This window comes from Scomber japonicus, chromosome 14, assembly GCF_027409825.1.
Source record: "Scomber japonicus isolate fScoJap1 chromosome 14, fScoJap1.pri, whole genome shotgun sequence".
In the NCBI taxonomy this organism is placed as follows: domain Eukaryota; kingdom Metazoa; phylum Chordata; class Actinopteri; order Scombriformes; family Scombridae; genus Scomber; species Scomber japonicus.
In genome coordinates this window covers 2449467-2466001 of record NC_070591.1, presented here as the reverse complement: position 1 = coordinate 2466001, position 16535 = coordinate 2449467, and the positions used below count along the sequence as shown (strand labels likewise).

Genomic DNA, 16535 nt, shown 5'->3' with positions numbered 1-16535 from the left:
GTTATCCTGATATCACAGTTTAATGTTCATATTTTACATTAACATGCTTATAGGCGAGGAAAAAAGCAAAATAATATAAACTGTTTTGTTCATGATGACGGTCAGATGAGAACAGCAGCTATGATATTGTTGAAAGTTTGATTTGATGTGCAGGGATTGGTCAAGTTATATTTGAGGCTGTATATAAACATATAGCTGTAAAAACACATCTAATATTTAAAAAAGCTATTTAATGAAGTTTTGATAAACCCCTATTAAAATGTTGGAAGGTAAATTCAGATGTACAATATGTTGCCAACGCTTATGCCTGTGTTGTGTACATAATCTTTTACATGTCGAAGGCAGAAAGGGAGATGGGATTGTTGCTAGATAATGTCTGCTGTATAAATCTAAATACATTTAGTTTAATTATAAATGTTTTAAATGCAAATGCACCACACTATTTAGTCTGGATAAAACTACAAGAGCTAATCAGTATTTTAGTGATTTATTTTATATATTTCTTCATTGTACATTCAGAAGTGACTCTATATTGGAAATGAACGAGAGCATCATAAGACTGAAATTAAGTTATGTAATCAGTAACTGTTGAGATTTTATTTATAAATATTCTCTATATTTTTGGGGGTCATATCACATCAAAATCAATACAGAGACACATTTAGAAGAAAAATCAACTCAAACAAATAACTTCATCAAACACAAACACTGTGATGTTACAGTTTATTGAGAATATCATAATTATGAATGAAAAAGAGAAAATGTAACGTTGCAGAATACATTAAACACTAAACAATAAACATAATAAAGGTTTGTAAAGAACTAAAAACTAAGTTATATTTTCTGTATTTGCTTTTATTTTCTGTACACATGTCAAAGTTTTAAAGCAGGAATCAAACAATCTGAGCTGAAGAAGTAACTGTTAAGGTAAATATAAATGTGTATATATGTATTTATATATTTAGCACAACTGTATCTAACTTGTGCACGAAGAGAGAAAACGTAAACACAAGCACAACACAACGTCATAAGTGACATTTGTGAAGACTGATCAAAGTGATGAATGAGATGAATTGATGAGATGTGATGGTGAGAAAAGGCGAGCAGGAAACAGTCAGTCAACATGTGTGCAGTTGGTGGACGGTCCCTAGTTTCTGAGGATCATCAGCAGAGAGAGTCCACAGCAGTACACCAGACTCTTCACTATCAGCACTGTGTACAGCACACAGAGCAGCAGCACCCTGCACTGAGACTGGAAGAGCACTGACACACACACACACACACACACACACACACACACACACACACACACACACACACAGGTCTGTTCAACTGTGGACATTTCATCACTATATCATCACATTTTCTTCACTATAACTTGGACTTTTCCACACGGGACGAGCAGCTTTACATGAAGACAGGAGTCCACTACAGTTTGACTGACAGCTCAAAGGCCCTTATTAAATACAACAAGTCAGGGCCGGACCCAGCTTTTTAGGGGCCCTCAACAGGATTTGACTTCCTGTTTTTCAGTTCAAATAACTTTTGAATCCACAACTAATGAACTACAATTTATAACAATTAAAATCACTCAAGTATAAAACACACAGGTTACCATAGATGTGAAGTTTTTCCCACTTGGATGCAGAATAACTCCACAACAAGCTAACAAACTCATCTCTGACATATTATGGTGTGTGTGCTGTTTACTGCTGGGCAGGTAGTGTACAGTGGCTTTATCAGGAAACAGCTGCTGCTGCTGGAAACACTGAGACTGAAGCAGACAGGAAATGTGCTGCAAAACCACAACTAGCAGCTAAAAGAGGCTCAAAAGCTCATTTAGTCATTAGATTCTTTCTCTATATAAAACTATTGATTAGTGCAGCTTTAAGATAGACTCCCTAAACTTGTTGTATCACCCTCAAAGCCTAAAATGTAGTCGAGCTCCCCTAAAAGGTGTTATTAGTCAGCCTGTGCAGTGAAAGCTCTCTCAGTGGGACTTGTTGTGCTGTGGGACACTCTAACAGAATCAGGGAGTGTATGTTTAAATCCTTCAATGATGAGCAGAAAGTGAACAGACTGATATGCAGCCCTAACTGCAGCAGGACATTGGAGCTGTCAGAGCATGCAGAGAGGCAGCAGGTGATCTTACAGTCAGCTTGCTGCAGAGCTGGCAGGTCTGCTGGCTCTCTCTCTGGAGGACAGGAGGCTGCTGGAGCTGGAACCTCTGAAACAGAAAAGGAGTCAAATGTTTGGAGTTGCAGTGAGAAATGTCAGCGCTCTGCTCCTCTGCTCTCTCTGACAGCGTCTCCAGATGAAGCTGAATCACTGCTGAACACAGTCACCAAGCCTTCATTACCTTGTTCTGTTTGGGCCGTCACTGTCTCCCCCTCGTGCTTGACGTGGCAGCGGTATTTATATGTGCTGTCCTCTTGCTGATGGAGCAGCAGGATGGAGGCGCTGCGTCCCGGCTCTCTGAGCTCCAGCTGCTCTCTCTCAGTAGAGGTCAGCTCCTCCAGCGGGCCGTTCTTCTTCTGTCTTTTCCAGGAGAACTTGACCAGAGGAGGAGACATGGCTGAGGCCAGACACAGCAGGGAGCTCTTCCCCTCCAGGTGGGCTCTGGATGCTGCTGGGTACACGCTCACCACGGGCTTCACTACCTGCTCATCTGAAGTTTGACAGCAGCAACAAGCAGCACAGACACACATTCACACAGTCAACAGCAGCTTACAGCACTGCACTGCATTCAGTCTGATCCTGGAAACTACATGATCACTAAACTACTCATCAATACACCACAAACATCATCTACTGGACACTGGATCAATAATCATATCAGACTAAAGCATCATGGAAGCTCATCATATGTCATATAGAAAGATTCAAACACAATGTACCACTCTTTATCAATATTTACCACTACATTAATTACTAATATAATAACATTTGTAAAACTGAACATATATCATGACATAACAGCCTCATAGAAAATACATTTGTTCATGATTATAGTGTTTTATATCAAATATATTTACAACCATATAGTTTAATGAATTCAAAGCAAATCAATTTATCAATCATTTATTTCATGACTTTTATCTTTTATTAAAAACAATTGCTACATCATGTTTAATGTGTAAAAAACATTTTTCTCTTTAAAATAGATTTTTTTCATTTGTTAAAATAAATGATTGGAATTTACATATAAAATAAGTTTTCTAATAATTATAGTGTTTTATATAAAATATAATTACCACTATATGCTTTATTCAATTAAAAGTGAATCAATATATTAATAGTTATATTTTTCATTATGAAACATTTTTAAGTTTTATATAAAACACAATCACCTCAACATGTAGAAATATGTCAAATATAATATAATGCAACATAATATAATATGATGACATTTGTCTTTGTAAAATTAAAAGTATAGTTTTATTACTTGGTTAAAATATATTATTCATATTACATTTGTAAATGATTATAATGTTTTATATGAAGTATATTTACCACCATATACTTTAATCTAATCAGTCACACAATTCATCAATAGTTTTAAATATTTCAGCTTTTATATAAAATATAATTAACACATGTTCAGATTTATCAAATAAATATAAGAGTTATATATTTTAAATTACAATAAGTATGTTTTCTTATTTATTATATTTTCTACATACTTTCTTAAATATTCTTAACATTATATCTTTGACATCAATTAAACACTTTAATTTTAAATTATATTTATTGTAATAACATTCATCTATTTTACCTTCATGCATTAATATATTTTCTACTAAAAACATATTTATCATCATAAAAACACAATTATCATGAGATACATTTCACCATTTACAAATATATAGTGTATATTTAACACACAATATATTTCTGACTATTTGCTTCTAAAATGACATTTAGGAACATTTATTAAATGATGTTTCACATCATATATCATCTTGTTTTTAACAAACAGCAGCTGCTGCTGAATCACTGAGATGATTAAATCCTGTTTATTTGTAACATTACTGATATCAGACTTTTTGGCTGGAAACAAACTTTGATGTGATGCATAAATAAAGAATAACTTGTGGTGTGCAGTGAGATTTGAAGCTCTTTTCAGGAGTTATTGATTAGTTTGATGTAAGAATGGCTGCATGAAGAATTCTCTACTAAATATGACAAAACTAACATGTAAAGCCTGAAGCAGCAGAAACTAAAACTACAAACACATTTTCAACTTGTTCAATAAAACAACTGAAGGAAAATCAAAGTTTAGACTTACCTACAAACAGTTTAGTTCCAGAGCCAAAGATGTAGTAACCGTATCCTGACACACAGTGAAAAAGCGTCGTACAAAAACCTGTCTGCTGTTGAGTGTCAGCTGAGGTGAAATAATCCACATTTTTAAGCAGAATCATATTTCATCTCCATGATGTGTTTGTCTAATGTTCATATCAACATGACTGTCTCTTCTTTTATTTGATTTTAGCCACATTAGCAGTGTGACTATATGGATACTAATGTCAGTCAGCTGGTCGGTCCTCCACTTAAGTGCAGATGGATTGGATCTGATTCTGGATCAAAGGACGGATGGATTGTAATTAAATGTTGTTCAGACGTTCACGGTCCCCAGAGGATTCAATTATTGATTTGACCTGGGCTGTGGTTTACTGCTCTCTTCCTGTCACAACCACTGTTTGACATCTGGAGGTTTTTGTACAGGCTGCAGGGATCATTTCTCACTGTGGGACCCACTATGCCAACAGGAGCAGTAGTAGGTGGCTGAATGTGAGAGTTGAACTGTCTGGATCTGCAACTCATAGTTGTTCTCTTTCTTTGCAGCTGAGAAATCATCTTTCTGAGGATGATTATATGTATCTTTATCTACTGTACCACTACTAATGACAATGCCCAGAATCCCTGTGAATGTTTCTGTGTCTTTCTTCTGGTACCAGAATACATGTGAACCACCAGTACACTGCTGAGTTCCTCGACAGCTGAAGGAGACATTTACACCAGCTCTCTTGGTCAATGTTAAATCGTCCTGAATCAGCTGTGCTGCCATGGCAACCAGCGCTGTAGAGAAACAGACACACAGATGAAGGTCAGTGTGACAGTGTTTGTTAAAGGTTGAGTTTGTGGGCTCCTGATTGGCTGGAAACACTCACCTGAACACAGACAGCACAGAGCAGCAGCTGGGAGGAAAAGCATTTTGTGAAGTGGTGTTTCCTCTGGTGAACCTGGGGAGAAGTGGCGCTCTGATGCAGCTGAGGCCAAACAAGGACGAGCTGTGAGATCAGACGAGGGCCACGTGGTTTCTAACAGGTCCTCAAACCTCCCATCAGCCCCTGCAGCGGACACATAAGGCTGCTGCTGCTGCTGTGTGGTTTTCCTCTGAGTGAAAAAATAGTCTAGTGTTAATTATTTTAATAATATTATTCAACTATAATTTTAATATTATGAAATCTACAATAAGAGAAAATAACTAAATATTTAATCATGTTCATTAAATCAAAGTTTGGCATCAATAACAACCTGCAACAGTCTACATGTTCAGCTATTTTCAAAAGTAACTCTGCCTCTTTTTATTATATAATATTTATAATATACTTTACACTCCCTCCATTGGCTTCCTGTCCTTTATAGAATTGATTTTAAACCTTTAATGTTTGTTTTTAACGCTCTTAACGGCCTCACCCCATCGTATTTATCTGAGCTTTTAACTGTTCGTAATCCTGGTACAGCTCTGAGGTCAACAAATCAACTCTTGCAGGTCAAAGTACAAACCCTGGGGTGACCGAGCCTTTTCTGTTGCTGCCCCCAGGCTCTGGAATAAGCTCCCCGCCCAGATGTGTATTATTTCTGACCTGGGCCTCTTCAAGTCCAGGCTAAAAACCTACTTTTTTAGGATGGCTTTTAATACCCAGTAGTATGACACTTCTATCTTATTTTATCTTATTCGATTTTGTTGTATTTTATTGCTTTCACTGTTATTCTATTGTTTTTAATTGTTTTTACTTATTCCTCTCTTTATTTATTACCTGCTGTAAAGCACTTTGGTACACCGAAAGGACTGTTGTAAAGGGCTGTATAAATAAAGTACATTTACATTTTACATTTACATTATATGATATATTATTGTTGTTTACATGTTTTATGACACTTTAAACCTATAGTTTACATCTCATTCTACACTTTATATCACATTACCTCTATCTGCTGTGTGCTGCTGCTGTCAGTAATAAAACCTTCACACTGCTGCCATCTGGTGGCTGCAACAACACATTGCTTCTACTACTACTAGTCTCCTCATAGTTTTGTTTTCATGGCCCCAAATGTGTATAAAGAGTATAAATGTCTTATATATGTGTATGTATGTATCATGTGTACAGTAAAACTGAGAGTTGACCCATAGAGTTGATGTGTAATTCTTTTTAGTTGCAGAGTTTTCAGATGTTTTGTAAGGTCATCGTTGGACTCTGGGTGAAATGTCTCCCTATTATAATAAGTATTGATCCTCTTATTGAACCTTTATCTAATTTTGGTTGAATTGTGATAGGAATGGTATTTGTTTTGTATATTTGTTTTCATTGTTTTAATTTACAACATACACTATTAAGGGCAGATAATAACAGGAGGGAACAAACTGGATCAGCTCCTCTAAGCTGAGACACTTACTTAATATCAGTCTACCCTAAAGACTGTTTCACCATTAAAACAGTTTGATTTTCTTTGATATATTTTCCACTTTGAGTGTGGTTTGTTTGGAATGGCATTTATTTTGGATAGTTTTTTAATTTTCAATCTAATTTACAACATTTATATATAAATAAATTGTTAAATACACTTGTAATACATGTTTGGTGTTTTATATTAATGCTTTTTATACTAAACATAATGTAAAATAATGCTAATCTGGAAATTATTAAGTCAAGCATAATTACACTGAATAACTTATGTGATATACGTGCACACATACCAATCATAAGTGAATTATAAAAGTCAGTAGTCGTAATAAATGAAGAGCTGTTGGGGAGCTGAAAGAGCCAAATGATGTGACTCACTCAAAAGAGCCGGTGTTCCCATCACTAACACGACTCAATAGATTAAAGTTCATGAATATTTTACAAACTGCTGTGAGACTGGAGTGTGTTCACCTACTACTGAGGGATAAAAAGTGTGTGATGTGCTTAGAAAGCAAAGACACCACGTGTAGAGAAAAGTGGAAATCAGTGGAAACAGGTGAGGTCTAAATCAAAGGAGGAAGCAGAAAGGTAAAGACTTAGAGGGATGTACTGTAAAAGAGGAGAGAGGACAGACACACACACACAGAGGTCAGGAGAGGTGACTGAGAAAGGAGGAGTAACAGGCAGGAAACTGTAATCACTCATCAATTTAGTGTGAATGATGAAATCAGTTAAAACATGCTCTCAAACATCTGCTGCTTATCTTGGCAGGTAAGACATGACGTTGTACTTGCTTCCTTATTTTGTATGGTAATTACAGCCAATCACACAATACACTGTGTTTTTATTTCAAAGGGTCTTATAGGCTGTGTTCAGACAGCCCTGTGTGAAAAACTCAACTCCCTCATTCATTTGAAAGGAGAAAGTCCAGTGATGCAGTGGGGGTGCCTAGCATGGATTTATTAAGGAGAAGTGGATACCGCCTTCAAAGATGGTGCCCCATTCATTCCTGTGGCTGAATCCAAATGTCCAGAGTCACTGCTCTAAACTGGTGTGTGTGTGTGTGGGAAGTGTGTGAGGAGTGAGGGCCGCCCTGGGTGAGATATGAGATTGGATTCCCCACATTAACCCTTTATTGGGCAAATAATTATATTTGGTAACTTCTGTAAATATCCCAAAACATCCTTCCTTCCTTCCTTCTTCCCTTCCTCTTTTCCTTTCTCCCTCCCTCGTTCCTTATTTCCTCCGTCCTTCCTTCCTTTCCTTCCATCTGTCCTTCCTCCCTCCCTCCTTCTCTCCTCCCTTCCTTCCTTTCATCTGTCCTTCCTCCCTCCCTCCTTCTCTCCCCCCTACCTTATTTCCTTCTTTCCTCCATCCTTCCTTCCTTCCTTCCTTTCCTTCCTTCCTTTCATCCTTCCTTCCTTCCTTCCTTCCTTTCAATGAGTGTCCTATAAAGGGTTAATGATAAACACAATTATGCTTACAACAACAACAACAACAACAACAACAACAACAACTACAAGAAATAACTTCCAAAACAGCAGCAGTCAGATTGGGTGGAGGTAAATGGGCAGCTGAGGGCCACTTCAGCAGCAGAAAGAGTTATAGATGAGGTAGACAGAGCACTTGGAGTCCATTCAGTAGCAGAGAGAGGTTGGGATGTGGTGGATGGACGGTTTGGGCTCCCTTGTAAATACTTATAAAATAATCTGTTGAAATATGAAACAAACCAGACATGCGCCATACTCAAACATTAAGTAAGATGTATGTCACACACAAGCATGAACAAACACACCCACACGTAGTTAATGAAGGTGAAACAAAAACAAGATAATAAATATAATGCAAACACTAACACAGACAGGTTGAATGAAAAGGGCTTTAATAAACCAAAACCCCAAAACATGCTCATAATTCATCAATATGAAAGCAGCCAGAACAAACACACAGTTTGCCCAACAATTTCTAATCAAAGTTTGAATTGATCTGTTTTTCAGGTTGGGACTAACTGTGCTGTGTTGTGTTGTTTAAACTTCTTTTTAAACATGAATTAAAAATGTTAACTTGCAAATCAACCTGTAGCTGTTGCTCTTGAATTATGATCTATAAGCTTACCACACTATGATTAATCTTCACAGTGTGTTAATGTTATGTGATATCATGTTATTGTTCATCAGCTTTTTAAGATTGTTTTACATTTAGTTTCCCTGAGATATTGATGGAGAATTTCTCCACTGAAATAAAACCCAGCAGTCACAGTGTGAACAAAGCCTTTGTTAAAATCATCACATTACACATTTTAACTGTATTCACTGAATGACTTAGGCAGCCTGTAACCTTTATATCTGCTGGCTGGGAAATACAATAAAGCTTTCCACCCTACATTTTTAACTTGGCCAGCTAACTGCCTTTATCCTAGAAATACTCTCACTCTTACCCTCTGAACACAAATAACATTACCAACATGACAAAGTTAAATGCTGTTAAACTAAACTGAATAAACTACTGTGGTGGTTGAACACTGACTAAATACTTTATGGTCTTTATTGACTCAATGTGTGTTACTGCTAACTGTTAACACACATTACAATAACGCTAGCGATGTTAGCACCAACGCTGCTAACGGTCGCTAACGTTAGCGGTTGCTAATGGTTGCTAATGCTCACAAAACAATGACCTTATAAAACATCTGAAAACTCTGCAACTAAAGATAATCACACATCAACTCTATGGGTCAACTCTCAGTTTTACTGTACACATGATACATACATACACATTTATACTCTTTATACACATTTGGGGCCATGAAAACAAAACTATGAAGAGACTAGTAGTAGTAGAAGCAATGTGTTGTTGCAGCCACCAGATGGCAGCAGTGTGAAGGTTTTATCAGAGTCGTCTATAAAGAGAGTATGGACAACTCCACAACAGGGGCCATGTTGACACCACGGACATGGGGTAGGCTCTACATCTTATACACTGTGTCCTATTCACCAGTAAAATGCAGAGAGAGGTTGGATCTGAATATGATCATAGGCGGAGGTGAGAAGTAATGAAGTATTTGTACTTGGTTACTGTACTTAAGTAGATATTTCAGGTATCTGTACTTTACTTGAGTAATTTTTCCTACGATTTTTGACTTTCCCTCCCTACATTTGAACACAGATATCTGTACTTTCTACTCCTTACATTGTTAAACAGGCTCGTTACTTGTTTATAAAAAGAAGACATGACGTTTAAATAAATGATAGAAAACATGTTAGTTTTCTTTTGGTGTGTTTGCTCCGTGTCCCCCGGTAAGATGCCCCCCTGGGTGACTGCTCATATCTAAATGTGCTACTGGAAGGAAAGTCCAATAATGTGCAGACAGTGCAGGAATATGACAGCAGCAGGAAGACTCCTATCATATGAACACATGCTGTGCACAGTTTACACAGCTCCATTATAACATCTGTGACAGTGAGTGAGTCAGTGAGGAGAGATTAACACAATAAAAAAAACCCTGTTTGAATGAGTACTTCTACTTTTACCACTTTTTTAATACAAGTAGCTACCTGTACTTCTACTAGTATACAGAATGTGATAGATTTAATAGATCTGTAAAAGGCCGTCCACTAAGAACAATAACTATAACAAATATACGACTCTGGGTTTTATTACTGACAGCAGCAGCACACAGCAGATAGAGGTAATGTGATATAAAGTGTAGAATGACACGTAAACTATAGGTTTAAAGTGTCATAAAACATCTGAACAACATTAATGAGTGAAGTATTTTATAAATATTATATAATAAAAAGAGGCAGAGTTATTTTTGGAAACAGCTGAACATGTAGACTGCTGCAGGTTGTAATTGATACAAAACTTTGATTTAAAAACAGGCAGCATTTTCTCTTATTGTAGATTTTGCAATATTAAAATTATAGTTGAATAATATGATTAAAATAATTAACACTAGACTATTTTTTCACTCAGAGGAAAACCACACAGCAGCAGCAGCAGCCTTATGTGTCCGCTGCAGGGGCTGATGGGAGGTTTGAGGACCTGTTAGAAACCACGTGGCCCTCGTCTGATCTCACAGCTCGTCCTTGTTTGGCCTCAGCTGCATCAGAGCGCCACTTCTCCCCAGGTTCACCAGAGGAAACACCACTTCACAAAATGCTTTTCCTCCCAGCTGCTGCTCTGTGCTGTCTGTGTTCAGGTGAGTGTTTCCAGCCAATCAGGAGCCCACAAACTCAACCTTTAACAAACACTGTCACACTGACCTTCATCTGTGTGTCTGTTTCTCTACAGCGCTGGTTGCCATGGCAGCACAGCTGATTCAGGATGATTTACCATTGACCAGGAGAACTGGTGAAACAGTCTCCTTCAGCTGTCGAGGAACTGAGCAGTGTGGCGGCACTTATGTATGGTGGTACCAGAAGAAAGACACACAAACATTCACAAGGATTCTGGACATTGGCACAAGCGGTGGTGCAGTAGATAAAGATTATTACAAACATCCTCAGAAAGATGATTTCTCAGCTGCAAAGAATCAGAACAACTATGAGTTGCAGATCCAGACAGTTCAACTCTCACATTCAGCCACCTACTACTGCTCCTGTTATAAAGTTGAGTCCCACAGTGAGAAATGATCCCTGCAGCCTGTACAAAAACCTCCAGATGTCAAACAGTGCTTGTGACAGGAAGAGAGCAGTAAACCACAGCCCAGGTCAAATCAATAATTGAATCCTCTGGGGACCGTGAACGTCTGAACAACATTTAATTACAATCCATCCGTCCTTTGATCCAGAATCAGATCCAATCCATCTGCACTTAAGTGGAGGACCGACCAGCTGACTGACATTAGTATCCATATAGTCACACTGCTAATGTGGCTAAAATCAAATAAAAGAAGAGACAGTCATGTTGATATGAACATTAGACAAACACATCATGGAGATGAAATATGATTCTGCTTAAAAATGTGGATTATTTCACCTCAGCTGACACTCAACAGCAGACAGGTTTTTGTACGACGCTTTTTCACTGTGTGTCAGGATGGAGCACTAGGAACCTCATCTTTGGCTCTGGAACTAAACTGTTTGTAGGTAAGTCTAAACTTTGATTTTCCTTCAGTTGTTTTATTGAACAAGTTAAAAATGTGTTTGTAGTTTTAGTTTCTGCTGCTTCAGGCTTTACATGTTAGTTTTGTCATATTTAGTAGAGAATTCTTCATGCAGCCATTCTTACATCAAACTAATCAATAACTCCTGAAAAGAGCTTCAAATCTCACTGCACACCACAAGTTATTCTTTATTTATGCATCACATCAAAGTTTGTTTCCAGCCAAAAAGTCTGATATCAGTAATGTTACAAATAAACAGGATTTAATCATCTCAGTGATTCAGCAGCAGCTGCTGTTTGTTAAAAACAAGATGATATATGATGTGAAACATCATTTAATAAATGTTCCTAAATGTCATTTTAGAAGCAAATAGTCAGAAATATATTGTGTGTTAAATATACACTATATATTTGTAAATGGTGAAATGTATCTCATGATAATTGTGTTTTTATGATGATAAATATGTTTTTAGTAGAAAATATATTAATGCATGAAGGTAAAATAGATGAATGTTATTACAATAAATAAAATTTAAAATTAAAGTGTTTAATTGATGTCAAAGATATAATGTTAAGAATATTTAAAAAAGTATGTAGAAAATATAATAAATAAGAAAACATATAAAAATATATAATTCATTCATTCATTTATTTGATAAATGTGAACATGTGTTAATTATATTTTATATAAAAGCTGAAATATTTAAAACTATTGATGAATTGTGTGACTGATTAGATTAAAGTATACGGTGGTAAATATACTTCATATAAAACATTATAATCATTTACAAATGTAATATGAATATAATATATTTTAACCAAGTAATAAAACTATACTTTTAATTTTACAAAGACAAATGTCATCATATTATATTATGTTGCATTATATTATATTTGACATATTTCTACATGTTGAGGTGATTGTGTTTTATATAAAACTTAAAAATGTTTCAGGATGAAAAATATAACTATTAATATATTGATTCACTTTTAATTGAATAAAGCATATACTGTAGAGGTAATTATATTTGATATAAAACACTATAATTATTAGAAAACTTATTTTATGTGTAATTTCCAATCATTTATTTTAATGGGAAAAAAAATCTATTTTATAAGAGAAAAATGTTTTTTACATATTTAAGACGATGTGGCAATTGATTTTTAATAAAAGATAAAATTCACTTTGAAAATAAATAAAATTATTGATAAATTGATTTGCTTTGAATTTATTAAACTACATGGTTGTAAATATATTTTATATAAAACACTATAATCATGACCAAATGTATTTTCTATGAGGCTGTTATGTCATGATATATGTTCAGTTTTACAAATATTACTAGTGCCACGGGTGCCTAGCTCCGAGGCACTCCTCACCAGTATTATTACATTATCTATTCATCTTCTCCATACTTATTCTTCTTTTTCCGCCAAATTTCGGCTCGTAACTCCTCCCGCAGCTTTAAAAAAACCCCGACAATACAGGGAAAGAGGTGCTATGACTTTTTCCCCAAAGTTATTCCCAAAAAAAACGGGAGGTTTCCCATTGGAAATGAACAGGAATGTTTTGAAAACCCCCAAAAATTTCACCTGGCTCTGCACGTGCATGTAGAAAACGTGATTCAAACTGTTTTTCCATAACATGTAAACTTTCCAAACTATGAGCCGTCAAACGAGGAGTGGAAATAATTTTTTCTTCAAAGTTAGAGTGGAAGCCGCAGTTAGCTTGAGTGCAAGGAGCAGTAAAAAATATCCTTAATTTTTATTTTTAACTCGAGCTCACAGCCAAACCGTGAAAAGTAAACAAATAATTTTTGGTCAAAATGTAGACGTAGGTGTTGGGATTCATAAAATGTGACGTTGACAGGCGGGGTTTCCACAAAATTTAAACAGGGGGGCCGAGACCGGCAGCAATACCCGTCTCGCTCCCCATTGACCCTAATGTAATCATCTTTTCAAAAAATAAGTATCTCACTCTGTGTTCACAATGAGCTTCCTCGCTCATTTTAAGGAATATCCGAATAAAATAAACACTGTCAGAATCTGCCGGCTTCTGTGTCTCTCACGATGTTTTCGGTTGTTGGACAGGAGTTGCGGTTTTCTCACAGTTTGCAATTGTTCGGGACCTTGTCAGAAGCCAAATTCTGGGGGCATTTTGCTACTGCCTTGTACTCTGTGTGCTACTCTCTGCTTACATCTACAGTTACACTTGATATTGACTAGTAAGATGTACTTAATACTGCGACTGTAATAGATACTTAGTGTTATATGATCAGGGTGACTTTTGAACACTGGAAATAAATTGTGTACTCGTCCCGGCAGCAGCCCCGTGGCAGTCAACATTTCCCTGGAATTTTCTAGTATTAGTAATTAATGTTGTGGTAAATTTGATAAAGAGTGGTACATTGTGTTTGAATATTTCTATATGACATATGATGAGCTTCCATGATGCTTTAGTCTGATATGATTATTGATCCAGTGTCCAGTAGATGATGTTTGTGGTGTATTGATGAGTAGTTTAGTGATCATGTAGTTTCCAGGATCAGACTGAATGCAGTGCAGTGCTGTAAGCTGCTGTTGACTGTGTGAATGTGTGTCTGTGCTGCTTGTTGCTGCTGTCAAACTTCAGTTGAGCAGGTAGTGAAGCCCGTGGTGAGCGTGTACCCAGCAGCATCCAGAGCCCACCTGGAGGGGAAGAGCTCCCTGCTGTGTCTGGCCTCAGCCATGTCTCCTCCTCTGGTCCAGTTCTCCTGGAAAAGACAGAAGAAGAACGGCCCGCTGGAGGAGCTGACCTCTGCTGAGAGAGAGCAGCTGGAGCTCAGAGAGCCGGGACGCAGCGCCTCCATCCTGCTGCTCCATCAGCAAGAGGACAGCACATATAAATACCGCTGCTACGTCACGCACGAGGGGAGCACATTGAAGGCCAAAATAGAACAAGGTAATAAAGGCTTGGTGACTGTGTTCAGCAGTGATTCAGCTTCATCTGGAGACGCTGTCAGAGAGAGCAGAGGAGCAGAGCGCTGACATTTGACTCCTTTTCTGTTTCAGAGGTTTCTCTTATTCCACCAACACCAGCTCCGACAGATAAACCAACTCCGACAGCTACATCAGCTCCAACAGCTATACCAACTCCGACAGCTATACCAACTCCGACAGCTACTTCAGCTCCAACACCTCCAGCAGCTTTTGTCCCGTCTCAGTACCAGGTGCTGCTGCTCTGTGTGCTGTACACAGTGCTGATAGTGAAGAGTCTGGTGTACTGCTGTGGACTCTCTCTGCTGATGATCCTCAGAAACAAGGGACCGTCCACCAACTGCACACATGCTGACTGACTAACTGTCCTCCAGCTTTAACCTCTCACTACTGTTAAATCCTGAAGATAAAGACGACAACTGATCTTGAGGAATGTGAGGATCTCATTAGCTTTTTCTTTCAAACTAGTGACAATAAGTATTGATTGTGGAGACAAACTTCTGACCAAGAGAAATGTAAAAATAAAAAAGACATATCGTTGCATTTGGGTGAAGTAAATCATTTTCACGACATTCCTTCAGATGCGTATTTGTTAATCTGTATATTGAGCATACACATCTGTCATGTAGATAAACTGCATAACATTTCACTGACATTCCCGTCATTTGATGCTTTTTTCTAGCAACAATCCCATCACCATTTCTGCCTTCAACATGTAAAAAGATTATGTATACAACACAGGCATAAGCGTTAACAACAAAATCGTATATCTGAATTTACCTTCCACCATTTTAATAGGGGTTTATCAAAACTTCCTTAACTAGCCTTAGTCTGTATAGACACAACCTACTGACCAAAAGAAACAAAACATTTAAAAATAAAAGACATATTGTTGGATTTGGGTGAATTCAATCGTTATCAGGAACATTCTTTCAGATGCATATTTGTTAACGTATAAACATCTTCTTGAGCATACACATCTGTTATGTAGATAAGCTCTGCCTAAACTTCTCAATCCCTCTTCTGCACTAACATTCCCGTCCTTTTATGTTTTTCCTTGGACATTATCTAGCAACAATCCCATCTTGCTTTCTACCTTCAACATGTAAAAGATTATATAAACAACACCGGCATAAGCGTTGGCAACATATTGTACATCTGAATTTACCTTCCAACATTTTAAATAGGGGTTTATCAAAACTTCATTAAATTGCTTTTTTTAAATATTATATGTGTTTTTACAGCTATATATTTATATACAGCCTCAAATGTAACTTGACCAATCCCTGAACATCAAATCAAACTTTCAACAATATCATAGCTGCTGTTCTCATCTGACTGTCATCATGAACAAAACAGTTCATATTATTTTGCTCTTTTCCTCGCCTATAAGCATGTTGATGTATAATATGAACATTAAACTGTTATATCAGGATAACTTCATAAAGTATGTAAATATGAGCAATGGAAGAGTTCAGCATTTTATTAATATTTTCATTTTTTAAATGTTATATAATGTTCAACATAATGATTCATTTTATTTTAATGTTTTTTCTATTTCTGAAGTTGCACTTTGGTTTTTGCTTTATTGTCTACTAAACACACTTTACAACATATTTTCTGTTTTAATGAAGAACAAACTTAAAACCAGATCAAGTCAAACTGTAAATCATTTATTTGAACATTTTGAGCAATTTTTTTTAAAGATTTCTTGGTGAAAATAAAAAAACTGTCACGTCTTACAAGAGTATTTTGTCATGT

At 36.6% G+C, this 16535-nt stretch overlaps 2 protein-coding genes across 2 annotated transcripts; one reads left to right on the top strand and one right to left on the bottom strand.

The window, feature by feature from the left end:
- Positions 1 to 1719: 1719 nt before the first annotated feature.
- Positions 1720 to 5232, bottom strand: LOC128372593 (immunoglobulin lambda-1 light chain-like). Its single transcript, XM_053332688.1, has 5 exons — positions 5175 to 5232; positions 4762 to 5082; positions 4289 to 4333; positions 2360 to 2668; positions 1720 to 2227 (listed from the first exon to the last, which is right to left on the bottom strand). The coding sequence occupies exons 1-5, from the start codon at positions 5215 to 5217 to the stop codon at positions 1950 to 1952; spliced, it is 996 nt and encodes a 331-aa protein (XP_053188663.1). The 5' UTR covers positions 5218 to 5232; the 3' UTR covers positions 1720 to 1949.
- A 5605-nt stretch (positions 5233 to 10837) lies between these two features.
- On the top strand, positions 10838 to 15149 carry LOC128372588 (immunoglobulin kappa light chain-like). The gene is made up of 5 exons (XM_053332685.1): positions 10838 to 10893; positions 10986 to 11307; positions 11745 to 11782; positions 14431 to 14739; positions 14850 to 15149. Exons 1-5 carry the CDS (start codon positions 10851 to 10853, stop codon positions 15131 to 15133), a joined length of 996 nt encoding a protein of 331 aa, XP_053188660.1. The 5' UTR covers positions 10838 to 10850; the 3' UTR covers positions 15134 to 15149.
- Positions 15150 to 16535: the final 1386 nt, after the last annotated feature.

Excerpts from the sequence above, each read along its gene's own strand:
- LOC128372593 (XM_053332688.1), bottom strand. The coding sequence starts at position 5,217 with ATGCTTTTCCTCCCAGCTGCTGCTCTGTGCTGTCTGTGTTCAG. Across the intron at positions 4,334-4,761 it reads CTACTGCTCCTGTTGGCATA|GATACGGTTACTACATCTTT; the intron begins GTGGGTCCCACA and ends ACTGTGTGTCAG. Across the intron at positions 2,228-2,359 it reads GACGGCCCAAACAGAACAAG|AGGTTCCAGCTCCAGCAGCC; the intron begins GTAATGAAGGCT and ends TTTCTGTTTCAG.
- LOC128372588 (XM_053332685.1), top strand. The coding sequence starts at position 10,851 with ATGCTTTTCCTCCCAGCTGCTGCTCTGTGCTGTCTGTGTTCAG. Across the intron at positions 10,894-10,985 it reads TCTGTGCTGTCTGTGTTCAG|CGCTGGTTGCCATGGCAGCA; the intron begins GTGAGTGTTTCC and ends GTTTCTCTACAG. Across the intron at positions 14,740-14,849 it reads GAAGGCCAAAATAGAACAAG|AGGTTTCTCTTATTCCACCA; the intron begins GTAATAAAGGCT and ends TTTCTGTTTCAG.